We start from the raw sequence: 17,672 nt of genomic DNA, 5'->3' as shown, positions 1-17,672 counted from the left end.
GCATGTTGCTAAAGGCTTGAAAAGAGATCCCATCGGTTTAGAGAGCACCAGGTTGAGATCCCATGGGAAAATTGGCTGTCTTACTTGAGGGTACAGTCTCTCTAGGCCTTTGAGGCAGTGGCCCAACATAGGATTTGCAAAAACAGAGCAACCAGCTGCACCAGTGTGGAAAGCTGAGATAGCGGCCAGGTACACCTTTACTGATGATACCGACAGACCTTACTGTTTCAGATGCAGCAAACAGTCCAGGATAAAGGGAATCGATACCTGTAAGGGTTGAGTGTCTTTTTGTAATGCCCAAATAGAGAATCTTTTCCACGTGACCAAATAAGTGGCTCTGGTGAATGACTTTCTGCTACCAAGAAGGACCTCTCTGACAGGATCTGAGCATGTGAGCTCCGAAGGGTTTAGCCACAGAGTTTCCATGCCATGAAATGAAGAGACTGCAGATTGGGATGCTGGAAGTGGCTGTGGTCCTGCATGATCAAGTTCAGGACCAGGGGCAGGGTTATCGGTGTGTCCACCGACACGTCTAGAAGGGTGATGAACCAGTGTTGGTATGGCCACGGTGGTGCTATTAAGATCATTGATGGTTCCTCCCTTCTGAACTTCACAAGGACCTTGTGTACAAGCAGGAAGTGGAGGAATGCCTAGAGTAGATGGTCCTTTCAAGGGAGGAGAAAAGCATCAGAGCGAGCCCAGGCTGTGATTCAGGAAGGACCAAAACTGGTAACACTTCCTGTTGTATTTTGTTACAAAGAAATCTATTTGGGGAAACCCCCACCGTTGGAAGATGTTGATCAAAACATCCGGGCAGAGGGACCACTCGTGATTGTGAAATGACTTGCTGAGATGATTGGCCAGTTCGTTCTGGGAACCTGGAAGGTACAGTGCCTCTAGATGTATCAAATGGGTGATGTAGAAGTCCCACAACTTGAGGGCTTCCTGGCAGAGGGGAGAGGAGAGAGCACCACCCTGTCTGTTTATATAGAACATTGCTGTTGTGTTGTCGGTCAACACTGACACACATCTGCCCTCCAGATGGTCCTGGAACATTGGGCAAGCAAGGCGGGCCGCTCTTAGTGCCCTGACATTGATGTGCAACAAAACCTTGTGTAGGAGCAAGGTTGCGGAAGATTGGTGAGGAGACAATTGGTGGATTGAGTATGTGACTGGATGTAAGCGGAGGATGCAGGCAGTTTCAATTAACTTTGTCCGACAGACCCTGCCAAAAGATACTGTAGCATAGCTCAGCATATTTTTGCCTGTAAACAAGTTAGTTTATGTAATAAGCATAAATCATACATATAGGAATGTAACCAGCTGTGACCCCACGTAACCCCAAGATAAGCATGGAGAATATAGTGCTGCAGAGGACTCCCCACCAGCGGAGTCCTGCCTGGTCAACTGTCCCGAACGGCCAGAGTCCCCTGCAGCCCCTCCGCGCGTCCTAGGGGCTCCATGCGCAGACTGGAGCGTAAGTTAGTTCTTCCTTCCTTCCTTAAAGCATAGTTTACTATTCTTAGGCCTGAGTGTCCTCCTTCCGCTGGTATCTCCCCCTCCCCAGCCCTTGCTGGCACAGTTAGCGTCACGAACAGGATACCAGTGGAGGGATGTCTCTTTGGGGAAGGAAGGATAAGGGAGAGAGAGAGAGCCGCATCCCCGGGTGGCCCTCCACATCCCCGGTGGCTCGCAAGCTGGTGGGGTTGGTTGCCCCTGCCGCATGGCCGAGCTAGAGCAGGAGATGGGGTTACCCCAGTTAGGCTGGAGGAACTGATATCCAAGCTCTGGCTGGACAAAGTAGGACCCACAGAGCGAAAAGCAGTGGGGAACCTGGGATGGGTCTTCCTGACCGAGCGCCACACGGTGGACAAGACACTGCTGGTTCAGCGCCAGAGGATAGGAAGATTAGAGGCTGATTTGCAGCAAGCAAACGAGGCCCATTCACTAACTCAACAAATCATCACTATTACGGCTGAACAGGCCGAGCAGTTAGAGCACCGATGCGCGGTTATGATGGCTCGCATTGCGAACCGCCGGCGGCGAAAGGGAGGAAACAAGACATGCGTCCCCTGGCCATATGCGAACTGGTGCACAAAAGCGACTAGGTTCCAGAGACCTGGGATGGGGATATTTGGGAGACAAACAAGGACGAGTCTCCCGGGAAGGGGGATGGCGGGAAGGTGGGGCTGTACCCACAACTGCGGCCCGTTGTTGAGACATGATATGAGGGACCACACGGGGAGAACAATCAAATGGTAGGAAGGGATTTTATTCGGGAATATAAATCCTCGGAGATACAGGATTTCATGCCGCGTTTCAAGCAGCATCCTAAGGAATCGCTGCTGGGCTGGCTGCTATGGTTGTGGGACGATGGAGCGGATGCGATGACCCTTACATTTGCTGATCTAGGCAGGAAGGGCTCGCTCACCACAGACCCCCCTCCTTCGTAGGAATCTCAAGATAGGGGCCAACTCGGAGACGAATTATCCGTATCCCTCCCTCATGTCATGGTTGACCATGGCTGTCAAAACCATCTAGAGCTCGTCCACAGACATGGATGATGGGCTGGAACAGTCGGCCTCCATCCCAGAGGGGTTTAGCCAGCTCTGGCAGCTGGGCATGCTCACCGGCATCTTTGCTGAGCATTTTGAAGGGCCTGACGTCGTAGAGCTGACCCGTACCATCTGCACCTGGTATCTGCGGAACGCCCCCCCCCACCTCAAGGCGATGATCCTGCCAATGGTTGGGGGGGTCGTAGGGTTGGTGGGGGATGCGGCACAGCTCATGATGCAATTATTGGAAATTGACAGTATGACAAAAATCACAAAGTCACTGCAGGTGAATGTGAAGCAAAAGGAGAGGGTTAGCCTCAATACTATGTTTAAAGACCTCCTGAAAGGAGGGATTCCCCTGCGGGAAGTGGATGGGAAAACCAATGCTGAGTTGTTAAAATGCTGGTTACAGCTTAAGCCGGAACAGTGCACCAAGAGAAGGGTGGGGTCCCAACGAAAGGGGGGGCCCCAAAACAAGGTAGATGGCACCCCCTCCTGCAGCCCCAACCGTCTGCCCTGCCAGCAGACTATATTGAATGGAAGCTGCCCATCCAGTATTGATGGGGTGGTGGGTCCCCCTAGCCCCCCACCCTGGAGGTAAGGCGCTATGTAGTGGGGGACCACCGCCCTTATGGCCCAGTAGAGATCTACTGGCCTGCCAGGGGGCAATAACAAGTAATGTCCCTTGTGGACACAGGAGCAGAGGTGACTATATTGCATGGCACTCCGCCCCATCGGGGCTGGTCGGTAACGGTGAGCGGCCTCGGAGGGGAGGACATTCGGGCCGCGCTGATGCAGTTACGGCTGGCCATCGGGAAGGCCCCCCCATACGAGTCACCATTTTAATCGCCCCCATTCATGAATACATATTGGGTATAGACCTCCTCCGAGGGCAGACAATAGATACCCTATGGGGACCCTTTTCCTTTGGGCGCCCGCTGTATGTCCGAGCGGTTGTAACCATGCTGCGGGGGCATCCACGGTGGGACCCCGTAGTGCTTCCGATCCCCACCACAGTGGTCAACATCAAACAGTATCGGATACCTGGTGAGCACGAGGAAATAACCGGTACCGTTAAAGGTCTGCTCCAGGCAGACATCATTCGCCCCGCCATGAGTGCACTTAACAGCCCAATTTGGCCAGTCTATAAAAAGGACGGAACCTGGCGCATGACAGTAGACTACTGCAACCTGAATAGGGTCACCCCAATCCTGACAGCAGCAGTTCCCAACATGGTCTCCATCATGGAGTGCCTCATGACGCGAGTAGGGCAGTGGCATGTCGTGGTGGATTTGGCAAATGCCTTCTTCTCCATTGCCATTGCCCCACAGAGCCAGGATCAATTTGCCTTTACATGGCAGAATCGGCAGGACACGTTCACTGTGCTGCCTCAGGGCTACAAGCATAGCCCTACCATCTGCCACCAGTTGGTTAGTCGAGACCCGGAGCAGGTGACTCTTCCAGAGGGAGTGGTACTAGAGCACTATGTTGATTAAGTCCTACTGATAAGGCCCCATGAGGCAGCCCTCTCCGAGGCCAAGAACAATGTGTTAGGCTCTGGCAGCCAGGGGATGGGCTGTCAACCCTAGAAAAATCCAGGGGCCCAGCCAGGAGGTGATCTTCTTGGGAATACTTTGGTCGGGGCCTCAACGTAAGATTCCACAAAAAGCCATCGAAACAATTACCCACATCCCAGAGCCCACTAGCGTAAGCCAAGCCCAAACTTTCCTGGGCCTCCTTGGGTATTGGTGCACATTTATTCCCCATCTAGGGTACATCTTGCAGCCGATACAAGCAGCAATCTGGAAGAAAGCCACATTTAGTTGGGGGCCAAGCAGCATGCCGCATTCCAGCAGGCTAAAGAGGCGCTCAGCCAACACGCAGTGCTGAGCCCAGGCAGACGAGGCACCCCCTTCAAACTCGAGATAACAGTGGTTGACCACGTGGCCTCGTGGGGGCTGTGGCAGCAAGCTTTGTCTCAAAAGGAGCCCATAGGGTATTGGTCGCGATCCCTACGAGGTTTGGCTGAGTGTTGTACATCCCTTGAACAGGAGCTGCTTGCAGTAGTATGAGCCCTGCAGCAAACTGAGCCCATAACGGGCCCGGAGCCTGTAAAGGTGCGTACCCCGCTTCCGATTATGGGTTGGGACGGGATGAAAGCCCGCTCACACAGACTGGGGTAGCCCAGACCCAGACCCTATGGAAGTGGAAACACTACCTGCAGCTGCGTATGCAAATGACCCAGGCAAGTGTTCCCGATGCGCACGCATGCGCGGTTTCTGAGTGCTGTCACCTTCGAGGAACTGCCCTCTAGAGGCCAGCACACTTATGCCCCCCTGGTCAAAGTGCCTCAACCCCTCTGTATGGAGGCCCCTCCCTATGCCTCCTTAACCGAACAACGAGAGGTTGCGTGGTTCACTGATGGATCGGCCTCGTATAAGGGGGCAGAACGATAGTGGCGAGCGGCCGCATATAATCCCTGCCTTGAGGAAATACTGTTCGAAACCAGCCCTGGCCTATCTAGACAGTGGGCTGAGCTACGGGCAGCATTCATGACCATCACAGAGAACCCAGGGCCCCTTTATCTGTATACGGATAGCTGGGCAGTCTACAAAGGCATGAAACAATGGATGGCCGTCTGGCATGCGGCTGGCTGGTAACTGCATGACAAACCCCTCTGGGGTTACGACATGTGGCCTGCCATTTGGGATGCCTGTAGCCAGAGGCCTGTTGCTGTCCGTCCTGTAAACGCCCACCTGACGGGGGAATCAGCGGATGCCCGGTTCAACAGAGAGGTAGATGACATAGGCACAGTATATGTAGTAGCTGCCCCCGGCCTGGCCAAGTGGATACATCAAAAGAGTGGTCATCTGGGAGGGGAAAAAGCAATGCAATGGGCCACCAATCGTGGCTTGCAGACCACGATCGGTGCGCAACGGGATGTCCATCAGCACTGCCCACAGTGTACCAGGCTCTACCCCCAGCCCTTAAAAGCAGAGAAGGGGTACCTGAAGCGAGGTCAGAAATCTGGGGAAGTACGGCAGGTGGACTACATCGGCCCGCTGCCTGAAAGTCAGTGACATAAATACACGCTAACTGCAGTAGACACATATTCAGGTCTGCTCTTTGTATATCCATGCACAAGTGCCACACAGGAGCAGACTATAAAGAGGTTGGAAGAACTCATCCGCTATTACAGATCCTACCTCAAGGTGCAAAGTGACCAGGGAACCCATTTTACGGGAATGGAAGTAAGAGAATGGGCTAGGGGACAGGGGATTGCGTGGGTGTTCCACATCGCATACCACCCGCAGGGCGCCGGGCTCATTGGACGCATGAACGGCTTGCTTAAAGAACAGTTATGCAGACTATCTCCCACTGAGTCCCTGGCCAGGTGGAGCTGTAATCTTCACCAGGCCATGACTGTGCTCAATGACCGTCCTCTGTATGGCTCCACCCCGTATGCTAGATTCAAGGGGGAGGTCATCAAGCGGCCCCGTGTGTTGCGAGTGCAGCGCCTGCACCCGCAAGCCCACCTCCCCATTCGGGCCACCCCGGGAAGTGCTGGTCTCAATCTGCGGGTCTCTCAAGAGGGCCTCGCTCTACAGCCCAATAGCCGAAACCTTGTAAGTACTGGCTTAGCCATAGGACTACCACAAGGCTATTATGGGCGCATTGCCCCATGCAGCAGTCTGGCCCTTAAGGGCATAGATGTTGCGGTGGGAGTAATTGATGCTAACTATACCGGGGAGGTTAAGGTGCTGTTGGTTCACAATGGCCCGCAGGCAGTAACCCTTCCCCAAGGCGAAAGTATTGTGCAGTTGATTTGCGAGTGCATTGGGTTGCCTGATGTCCAGAAAGTGGATGCGCTTGCACCCACCACTCGAGCGGGAGGGTTCGGCTCGACTGGACGTGCAGTTTTGGTCCGCGACCCCACCAAACATAACCCACTCAAAGGGGAAATCCTAGCTGATGGTCCCGGGGACACTCACCTCGTACTGCTAAAAGGGGAAGACATCCCAATTTATGTGCCCTCTAGGCGTCTTTCTTCCAGGCAACCACAACCGCCGCACTGCAGTTTGGGTGGGTCTGTGGAGTGTCCTGGTCATGCCACCTGAAGGCCAACACCTGCAATGGCCCTACGGCATGTTCTCTACAACATAATCCTTGAATTAATTGTAGCTGCCATAGGTGTCCAAGCCACATGGCACCACAACTAGGCCATCCAGTGGATGCAATTGGTGGCGCTAGCAGGTAACAAATTGGACTGTTGGTACTGCGCATATGCCCCCCAATTGGCAACGCTGGCATTCCATGGGACACGGTGGAATGAATCCTGGGCCCTTAACGACACCACCCTTCTCACTAAGTATACTGTAACACCCCCTTACCGGCGCCAAAGGACACCGGTAGTTATACCGGGGGACGCGTATTGGTGTGTTCAGCGGCCTTCAGTGACGGATGCCACTCGTCCCATCAGAAAACTTCCCCTTTTCTCATGTGCAGTGATAGCAGAATACCTGCCAGACACCGGGGAATTTAACGTTACTGCTGGCCCACCGGAAATGCACAGTGAGTGGATAGCTGGAGAGACGTGAGTTTCGAGTGACAATTGCTCCAGTTCCTCCGAAACCAATTTGACTTATACCAATGGCACCACCCTCTGCCATTGGTGGTGGCGTTGGGGCAAGTGGGGAACTACATATCCATGGTTTTCTGTATTCCTACAATGCCAGTGCCCCCGTATGGAGATCGCCCCTCAGCACAATTAGGCATGGGCAAACCCCACGTGCACATTACTGGTCTCAGTGTAACCAAAGCTCCGATAGTCGGTGTTGCAACCCCTCAGATAGCACATGGCTCCCCACGGCAGGAGTGCCAGGGCTGTACTGGCTATGTGGCCGTTGGGCATATAAAACCCTACCCAACCAATGGTGTGGACGGTGCACATTGGGACGGCTCCTCCCCTATACGTATGGAATGCAAACCACGCACGCTCATGCAGTGCATAATTACATATTGGTGGCATGTCCACGACGGAGCCCAAACCCCATTGTGCAGAGACTCACAGGCTTCCATCAGTTTGGCCACGCTCAGCATATTTTTGCCTGTAAACAAGTTAGTTTATGTAATAAGCATAAATCATACATATAAGAATGTAACCAGCTGTGACCCCATGTAACCCCAAGATAAGCGCGGAGCATATAGTGCTGCAGAGGACTCCCCGCCGGCGGAGTCCTGCCTGGTCAGCTGTCCCAAATGGCCAGTGTCCCCTGCAGCCTCTCCGTGTATCCTAGGGTCTCCCTGCGCAGATTGGAGCGTAAGTTCTTCCTTCCTTCCTTTCAATAAAGCATAGTTTACTATTCTTGGGCCTGAGTGTCCTCCTTCCGCTGGTATCTCCCCCGCCCCCCCGGCCCTTATGGGCACACCCTGAGTCCTCCTAAGTGCACCCCCCCATCCCATTGCCAATGCATCCGTGACTAGAAACACTGAGGGGTGGGTCCACATACACCACTTGCCGGTTGAGCCACCACAAGAGGGACTCAATAACCGGAGGAGGAAATGTAATTAATTTGTCTAGGCGGTCTCAGGCTGGCCTGTACACTGAGGCCAACCAGGCTTGAAGAGGCTGGAGATGAAGTCTCATGTGCTGTACTACATACGTACAAGGAGCTATGTGACCAAGCAGCTTCAGGCCCTAGGGTATCACCTTAGGTCCTCTATGATGGCTCCCATAGTTAGAAAATGGGACTCGGGAAGGAATGCTTTGGCTTGGCTGGAGTCTAGGAGAGTGTCGATGAACTCTATCCTGTGGGTGGGAGTTAGAGTTGATTTCAACACATTCAGCATGAGCCCGAGCACTTTGAAGGTCAATTGTATGAGGTTCATGTGCTTTTCCACCTGGGCTTTGGTATGGCCCTTGACAAGCCAGTCATCTAGGTATGGGAAAACTTGTACCTGTCGCCTCCTTGGATATGCATTTGGTGAACACCCAAGGGGCCGCCGATAGCCCAAAGGGGAGAACCGTGAACTGATAATGGATGTTGTTGACCGCGAAGCGGAGGAACCACCTGTGGGTCGGCATGATTGACACGTGGAAGCATGCATCTTTCAAGTCGAGGGCAGCGTACCAGTCCCCCGGATCCAGGGGGGGAATAATGGAAGCCAGAGAAATCACTTGAAACTTCAGCTTTTTCACAAATTTGTTGAAATTCTGCAAATCCAAAATGGGTTTTACCCCACCTTTGTCTTTTGGGATTAGGAAATATCGGAAATAGAAACCCTTGCCCCAGAACTCCTGAGGGGTGTCCTCTACCGTCTGGCTTCTAGGAGTGCTTGCACTTCTTGTATGAGAAGTTGCTCGTGAGAAGGGTCCCTGAAGAGGTATGGGGTAGAGGGGTTGGTGGGAGGGAGGAAGGGAACAGAATTGGAGAGAATATCCCAATTCTACCTTGTGCAAGACCTACTTCTCTGAGGTGATCTGGGCCTAGGCCCAGCAGAAATGGGATAGATGATTCACAAAACAGGGAGAAGGATCCAGATTGCGATTGGTGCATCACCCCTGGGCACACCTTCAAAAGTTTTGCTTGGGAGTTAAAGGCTGGCCCTGGTTGGAAGAGGGCTGTGGAGGCCTTCACCTATTATTCCTACCACTCTTACTACTGTAATCTTGTCTTGACTGAGAGGGGTAGAAGCATGGTATTCTGGATGGTCTTGATCAAGGGTAAGGCCACCCTTGAAGGACCCTCAGGCCTTAGAACGTCCACCATGGGATCCGTTTCTTCTGTCACCTCCTCTTCCTGGAGGCTCAGATTTTGTGCTACCCTTCTGAGTAGCTCTTGGTGGGCTCTGTTGTCCATGGCTGGCAAAGTGGCAGATAAGCCTGCTACTGCCTTGACCAGGGAGGAAGAGGATGATGTCCTTAGCAGCACCACGTCCTCCTGACCCTCCGACTCGCAGGGTCCTCCCGTACTGATACCTCCTGCACGGTGGCAAGTACGGTACCGACCCTGGTCTTGCTCTCAGTGTTGGCCTAGGAGCCAGCTTGGGCGCTGGGCTCTGATCCTTATGGAGGTTCTCGCACCATGGAGGATGACGGGGCTCCCGCCTGTCTAAAGCAATAGATAGGGATCTGGAGCTTGGCCCCTGGACTTGGTGATACATCAACAGGGTCCACAAAGGGCACCTCGTGGGCACCTGCCATTGTGGTGGCCAGAGCATCATGGGAACTTGCTGCCTGTCCTCTTGCCTTGAACGATGACAAGAGCAGTGTCAGCTCCATCTGGAGACGTACGATTCCAGCTCCAACCCCAAAGATGAGTCTGACCTCAGTGACCACAGCAGCACTGAGAGGGACGGTGCCAGAGCGTGGTGCCGAGGGGAGGGCAACCGGTGCTGCATCATGGCAGGTTTACCCTTAGAAAGCATGGCTCCTCTGTGTGGCACCGGTGCCGGGGACTGCAGGGCCCTGATCGCTATGAGGTCCCCGGTGGTCTCAAACCTGTCTGGGGTGGATGGAAAATCCAACTCCCCTATTTGGCCCTCCCGCTTTGGGGAGTCCAACAGACTGGACTCAATGGACCTGCCTGTGAGGCCAGAGTCAATGGTGCTGGTTTTGCCGGAGCAGGGGCTGAGTGTCCCGGCCCGGGAAGCACTCCACAGGCACCTTCACACTCCACTGCTCTCCTTGTGGGCAAACGCCCCCTCTCTGCACTCTTCTGCTTTTTGTACAGCACCAGTGAGTGCGAGCGGTGCCGGGATGCTGCAGAGATGCATCACCTTGGGTATTGGAGAGTGGCGGTGCTGCAGGGCTCTAGACCCAGAGTTCTCGTCGGCACCGCAGCCTCCCTCACTGAGGACGGTGTTCTCCCCACCCAAGTGCTGGGTTTCAGGCCCAACACGGTCCTTGCCGGCTGGGGACGAAGAGCCAACTCCATAAGAAGTTTCAATCTAAAGTCCCTCTCCTTTTTGGTCCTTGGATGGACGCCCGTACAGATTTTACTGACCAGTTTGGTGCTTCCCCCAAGCACTTTAAGTAGGAGTCATGAGGGTCTCCCCTGGGTATAGGCTTCTGGCAGGACCTGCATGGTTTGAAGTCTTGAGACCAAGGCATGCCCCACTCTCCGGGAAGGGGCATGAGAATGTGGGGGGAATAAATCCCCACAGAGATTTATCTAACTAACTATCCTCTACTAAGAACACTAACTACCTCTAATTAAACTATTTACAGGTACAACTAGGAAAGTCCACTGGGGGATTACTTTCCATGGCAAGAGAGAGAAGCAACAGCTCCAATGATCATCAGAGGCAGTAAGAAGGAACTGAAGAGGTGGCAAGTCAGCAGGGACGTATATACACCGTTATGAAGGCGTGACCCACACTGATCAGTGATTGAGTGCCTTTCTTAAAGAGACAGTGCACGGTTTCTGAGACTTCCCCAGCAGCCAGCTGTGTGTGAGTGAGAGAGAGAGACACACACACTCACTCTCTTCCCCCACCCCCTCTTCCCATGTACCCCATCTCCACAGAGCAGTGGAGGTGAGACAGGGTTCAGGACAGCTTTCAGTGAGTGCCTTAAACAGCACACAGCATCTCTCAGAAACTTCCCCAGCAGCCAGCACACACACTGTCTCTGTGTCACACACACACACACACACACACACAGTCTCTGGGTCACACTCACCTACCAACACATACCTGTATTATTGTTGTTGTTACTTCTTGGTACTTCCCGTGATGCACATATATTCTCTATAATTTTATTCTTCCAAAGTGTGTTATTTTAGTTTTTTGACTGGTCTGTGCATTTCATAATTTTTATCTCTTCCACTTAAATTTAATTCTTTGAGTAGTGAGTTCTAAAATGCCTAACCTGTCCTGGCTGGAGTAATTATCCTATTGTAACTTTTTTCGTTTCTACCGGTGGCGCACATCCGCACATACCTCGGTGCACATAACAAAATTTATTCCGCACATGGATGGAAAAATTAGAAGGAACATTGACCCTACCTGTCAATTTCCTTATTCTTCAAGTGTTGTAGTGTGTCAGTCCTAGGATATGAAAGCGACAAGCTAGGTGAGCTAATATCTCTTATCGGACCAAAGTTTCCAGCTCTGATGAAGAGCTCTATGTAGTTTGAAAACTTGGTCTGATAAAAGATATTACCTTCCCCAACATGTCTCTCTCAATTCACTTTTGTAAATTTTCATTTAAGAAGATTTAGTTACCAGGAAGAAACTTATTACACAATCCTCTGTGAAATTCAATCATCCTGAGCTACCGAACAGATTGACTGAATCAGAAATGATTTTACATAATTATTTTTTACAAGTGAGGAGACACAATAATTGCTCTAATAAAAAGTCTTTTCTGACAAATCCTCATCTATGTAAGCACAATTCTTTGTTAGGATAATTTCCCAACAAGATGCAAAGGTGGTACTTAACCAACTATAATGCTCTTTCCTTTCTCCAGGGTTGTTCTAACTACATATTCTAGTCAGCTCATATGAGCTATTACCATGATTGGCGCCCACTAATCTGCATCAACATAGGGTGTCTAAGATTTCTTTATCCAAAAACGTATTGCTATTTCAGTGGAGAGACGCGCACAACCTGTTTGGTTCAGTCTATTTTGGCTTCTAAATGTATAACATTTCTGATAGTAGGAGCTGTGACCAATTTTTATGGAACACTCCTATAGTCACTTTTCTGTAATATCAAATGCTTTGGGGGTTCTCATTTTGTATTCAAATACATGGAAAGTAGTTGTGCATTGTTGCTTTTCATATTACTGCTTTTTCTGAAAATCAGCAACAATTGGATGTGCTAACTCTGTGCCCTATTAAAGGTACACTGACTTCTAAACACCCCAGAGTCAAAGGACATTATTCTCCACTGCTTTAACCCTTGTGAAAACATTTATACCCACACCAAATAAATGCAAAGTAGGTGTACAATATTAAAAAAGCAAAATGGCAGCATTTTACATCCACTTTGCAGAAATATGAATGACTGTGCAAAGCAGAGGAGAATCAGGTGAAAAACATCTTCCCTGTCTATGTTTTTCCTTTGTCACACTAAATCTATTGAAAAATAGCATCAGATTTCCTGCGAAGTCTCAAGATCTTTAGTATAATCATCTTTGAAAATCTATGTAGTAGACCCTACCTAGTCCCTGTATTAAGATTGTCTTAATATGGATACTAGATAGGTCTACTACATTATCTAGTATCTCCATTGGTGTACTTACAATATATTGCTGCGTAAAAGCGTTTGCAAACAATCTTTCCCAGTAGAACAGTCCTCTCATTTACTGGACCCTGATTCTACTTCCAGACATTTTACTCAATACACATTTGTGTAATCCAAACTTTTGCAACATATGCACAGAGCCAGAAGTTCTCATATTATGACAATCACCAGACTTCCTTTTGCAAAGTAACAGATACAGTCAAGTGGTATTTAAAGCCATCACAACTATAGGTGTTCCCCATCTACTTACTTATTCTTAACTTGCAGGGAGCCAAGAGGGGGAAATTATTCTCTCTCCTTTCTATTACTAATCATCCTGTTTTTTTCTTTTGGTATCTTTCAGTTCTTCAAATTGGCAGCTTTGAGTTTATCACAAATCTGTTGTACAGTGAGGTCTCATATGTACATGTGACAGTGGCTTTCTAGAAAATCATTTGTTTTCATTTACAGATACGTATGTTTTATCTGGTGTTTTATTTACAGTGAATTTAGTAATGATACAACGTTGGCTTGACATCCTAGGAGACTGGACTAGTTACAGAACAGGTACAGCTTATAGAGCTGCTGTAAAGGCTTCCTACCAATGTCTTGTCAATGTACCTCAACCCAGACCTTGAGGGACCATATAGGGGTGTGGTGATTGCTCAGATTTCATTCCCATCCAATTCTTGTCTTCTCAGTAATAAATGTGATTTTTTTTAATGTGGACACAAGTTCACACACAACTTGACTGACAGCAACTTTTGCACTGACCATTGACAGACGGCATTACTACCCTGGGACAGATATAAGCAAGCAGATGCAGGTCAAAGGGTTTGGGCCCAATTCATGAGCCTGGTACATATCCTTTTGTGCTGCTCTACCAGTTTGAAAGGGCTATAAAGCAAGCAAACTAGAAAGCTGGGCTAGCGTATCTCTATACTTCTGTTCTCTAATGGAAGGGCCCATTAGGGCCATAAGGAGCTGGGTTGTAAGATGCAGCAACACTGAGATTCCTAGATCAGGGAACTACAAGAATGGCATACCCTTTCTTGGGTCCTGTGCCAAGCAGAGCTTGGCTGGACTTCAGAATCAGGGCCTTCTTGTACTTTTACCACCAATACACTAAGTCAGCCTGTCCCCCCACTTTCCAACCAGCTATTTCAATTACTCAGGACTAGTATAAAAAGCAGACCCATGAAGGCTGGCACCAGAAGGAACTTGTTGGAACCACAGACATTTATATGTATTGTGTGCCAATTAAAAGTGTAAAAACTATGCTTTATCCCATATGCTAAGTGGCCTATTCTTTACTTCCACTCACAGCTACTCCACTTTACCTAATAATCAGACATCTTTCTTTACCCATTTGGTTTAGAATTTACATACTAACTGAGAAAACCTGGACAAAAAGTATGCACATTGATATTAATGAAGTGTATATATAGTGAATCATAACTGCTGACAATATTTTTTAATCAAAATACTGCAAATGACAAATACCAAACAATGTTTTCATGTGAGCTGTAGAAGTAAAATAGTATTTGTTAACACTTAGCCACAAGCATGTACATAGTGGTGAAGAGACATAATGAGCCCCTATCTAATTCATTAAATATATATATATATATATTTACCAACGTATATCTTTAGAGACCAAATCAGCTATTTTCTAGTAAGTATGCAACCGGCATAAATAAAATACAGAATTCCTGCACCCTGGCACTTGAAAAATTTCTTGTTTTATTTTTAATTTTAAACATTATTGCACCAGGCTTCAAGTGACTAACTTTTCCTTGAACACTGCTCTAGCCTGAAGAATTGATGCAGCATTTTGGAACTTTTAAATGCATTCTTTTGGTTCTTTTCAAACTTCTTTACTGACAACTTGGTTTGAAGGGATTTTATACAACTGTATTAGTACAAAAAGGTAAACTGACCTTTAGCTATTAATCTCTCAACTGACAAAGTGCATGAAGGAAAATGCACAGCTATGCGAATACATGCTTAAAAAGGTCTACTTTTCAAAGTTAGGTGATATTATTTTATGGCACTTCTATCCAAAGAAATAGAACACAGCTAGACTCATTTGGCCTCTTGAGGAGCTTTGGTGTTTCATCCCATATATATGTCATGATATTGTCTTACTGTAACTAGAAATAGTGGTTGAAAGCGGATTACATGACTTGTATTTGAGAAATGCCAGAGAAGGGTTTCTAGATTTAGCAAATTCAATAGTCTCTAGGCTTTGCTCCCCTGACTATAATCATGTCAAAATAAAGTTCTATCAGAAAGCAATGATCCTAGAGCTTTTATGTAATATTGTTGCAAAGCCTTCCTATTTGTCTAAGTTTATACCTCACTCTTCAGTTTCCTATTTCTATCAATTTTGTAGCAGAGTGTGGGGGATGTAATAGGGTCACTGAATGTGGTGTAGCATTTTGAGTGTCTGAATTATTTTATTTATAGACCACAGAGCCTTTTCCTTGATTGCTCAAGTTATTTTAATAAAATAAAATATTCTTTATAGTATGGATTTTGCCAAATAATATTAGATTTTACTAGATTTTATATTTATTACTCATACATTTTTGAATTTTCACCTCAATGCTAAAAAAGTATAGAAATCCTGCATGGTACTTTTAAAATAATACACACTTCTCTCAAATTTTAAAAAAATAAAAATATATTTGACCTATGAAACTGCTCTCAAAGGAAAGTTAATGGTTATTATACAGGTACTAATATTTTAATTATATAGACTGCTCAGTTTCCAACAAAATATTTCTCATTTGTAGATTGCTTTTTCCTTTCCATCTTCTTGATGATCATCTTTCTGATCTTGTTTGCCACTGGTATCTTCAACTAGGCCTTTGAGCCGGGACAAATGGTGTAAAGCCCTACATTTAAAAAAACAAAAGCCACCCTTATCAACAAGTGTATTTTACGATTGACGTTACATATATTTAACAGAAATGGCAGTATTTCTTTAACACCACTTAATCAGCTTTGAGGCATCTCTTCAAATTAATACACAGACATGTAAAACTGTGAAAACAAATTAAACATTTTGTTAAATGTTGATTTAAAGGGACAATTCAACTGTAGACAACTACTTTCATGACACTGCATTTCTTTATTCTTGCTACAGATGTCTAGTTTCCCTATTTAGAACTGTTAAAAGCAAGTAAGGATGACATTTTAGTCTGTGTTATATAAAAAAACGACAGCTTCTTCTAGGGTCAATGATTTTGCCTAACACCACACTTAATACTTTAAATTTTATAAACCTGAATTGCCAACTTCTGGCTTGATCTTATTTCCATTTTAGTCAATGAGTTTTAATGGAGAGGACTGGTCCTTTCTTTTTATTACTTATTTAAGAGAATGAGATAGGTTTATAAAAAAAGAACTGCAGGGTGATGTGCGTGGTGGTGGTGGGGGTCTCCACCAAGTATGGCATGCAACTCTTTGTATAAGTGACAGATCTGTGGCTTGGCACCCTACTGATTGTTGGCCTCTCTGGCCTTGTGACCCATCTGCTGCTGTTTCTTTGCTTTCTCATAGCATTGCTGCTGATCCCTGTTGTACCCTTTCTCCTGCATTCTCTGTGCAATCTGCTAGTAGATGTCCACATTATAGTCCTGCACAGCCTCTTCTCCCCACAGGCCCAGGAGATTCGGTCTACTCCAAGTTGGAGCACGTAGCCAGCATGATTAGCTGGTCAGTCGCACACAGAAATGGCGAGCTGCCAGGTGTGCCAAGCTGGACAATTAGGAAAAGGCATTTCAAAAATTTGCAGGGCTTCAAAGGCAGGGGAGAGGGGTGCCTTCCAGTCACGGTGACCCCTGGGGGGTGGAGTTCACAATTGTGACTGGAGTGGTCAGTGTCAGGCATTGTGGGACAGCTGCTGGAGGACTGTTAGGGTCAACATTGGTAATGCAGTGTCTATATTCATGCTGTGTCAATCTCAGTACATTGACCATAGCTCGCTTACCACTTGGGGAGGTGGCGTTACTATGCCAGCGTAATGGAGGGTTTACATCAGTGGGAGACAAATTTAAGTGTGCACAAATGCACAACTAAGTCCATGCAAGGAGGCTTACATTCCTCTAACTTTGTAGTATAGACCAGGCTCTGGTCTAAAAGTCAAATTAGGATGCTAAAGTAGTGCACCACACTATGTTAGGAAATTGTTTCTGTACCTAAGAGTTATATTATTTTCACTTTTTACATTTTACTTTTATTTAACATTATAATACAAAAGTGTAGTATGTCATGAAGATGGACAGTTTGTTGAAACAGAATTATACTCTAGCAGTTATTAATTTAAAATGATTCTATTATGAAGTTTTTTTTTTCCAATCTGCCTTTTGGTGTTCAAGAGGTTTCCTACCAATTTATGAGCATTTATTTAAATAGGACTCATGTTTATTTCATGTATGGAAAATGTTTTCTCAAGTATGCTATTCATTATGATGCTTCCCTGAAGTTATAAAGAACTAAAGGACAACAGCAATGAAGATTTCCCACACAGTAAATTGTTTTCTGGAAGGATCAACTCTATGGTTACTCTTGATGCAACGGTATGCTTTTACTTACACCCTCCCCTCCCCCCGCATCGAATTACATTGACTACTTTTGCGACCGCACTGCATTACAAGTACAAATCTAATTTTTCTGCCTGCTATTCCCTACAAGTTTCTTTCTTCCACCCATCTAAAATTATAATGTAACATGGTTATTCCGCTTTTTAAAAAACTGTTTTCTAGGTGGAATCACTTTTTAAAAATTCCTTGTCCCATATTTCTAACTTCTCCAAGTTCTTTTATTACTTCAGTTTTCACCTGCAAATTTTAAGATCCCCAAAAGATATAATGTAAA

At 47.4% G+C, this 17,672-nt stretch overlaps 1 protein-coding gene across 3 annotated transcripts in view; it reads right to left on the bottom strand.

Annotated features, from left to right (window-relative positions):
• Positions 1-12,591: 12,591 nt before the first annotated feature.
• The window catches only part of C5H18orf54 (chromosome 5 C18orf54 homolog), a 30,618-nt gene continuing 25,537 nt past the window's right edge, over positions 12,592-17,672 (bottom strand). For 2 of the 3 annotated variants that reach the window (XM_073343568.1, XM_073343567.1), the window contains exon 8: positions 12,592-15,688. In XM_073343568.1, the coding sequence (XP_073199669.1) occupies positions 15,577-15,688 (112 nt within the window). In that variant the 3' untranslated portion in view covers positions 12,592-15,576. The remainder of the gene's footprint in view (positions 15,689-17,672) is intronic. The other variant, XM_073343569.1, reaches the window with a different exon arrangement.

The sequence above is a fragment of the Lepidochelys kempii genome, chromosome 5 (genome assembly GCF_965140265.1).
Source record: "Lepidochelys kempii isolate rLepKem1 chromosome 5, rLepKem1.hap2, whole genome shotgun sequence".
NCBI classification, from domain to species: Eukaryota; Metazoa; Chordata; order Testudines; family Cheloniidae; genus Lepidochelys; species Lepidochelys kempii.
The sequence above is the reverse complement of the archived record's forward strand: the minus strand, read 5'-3'. Positions and strand labels throughout refer to the sequence as shown.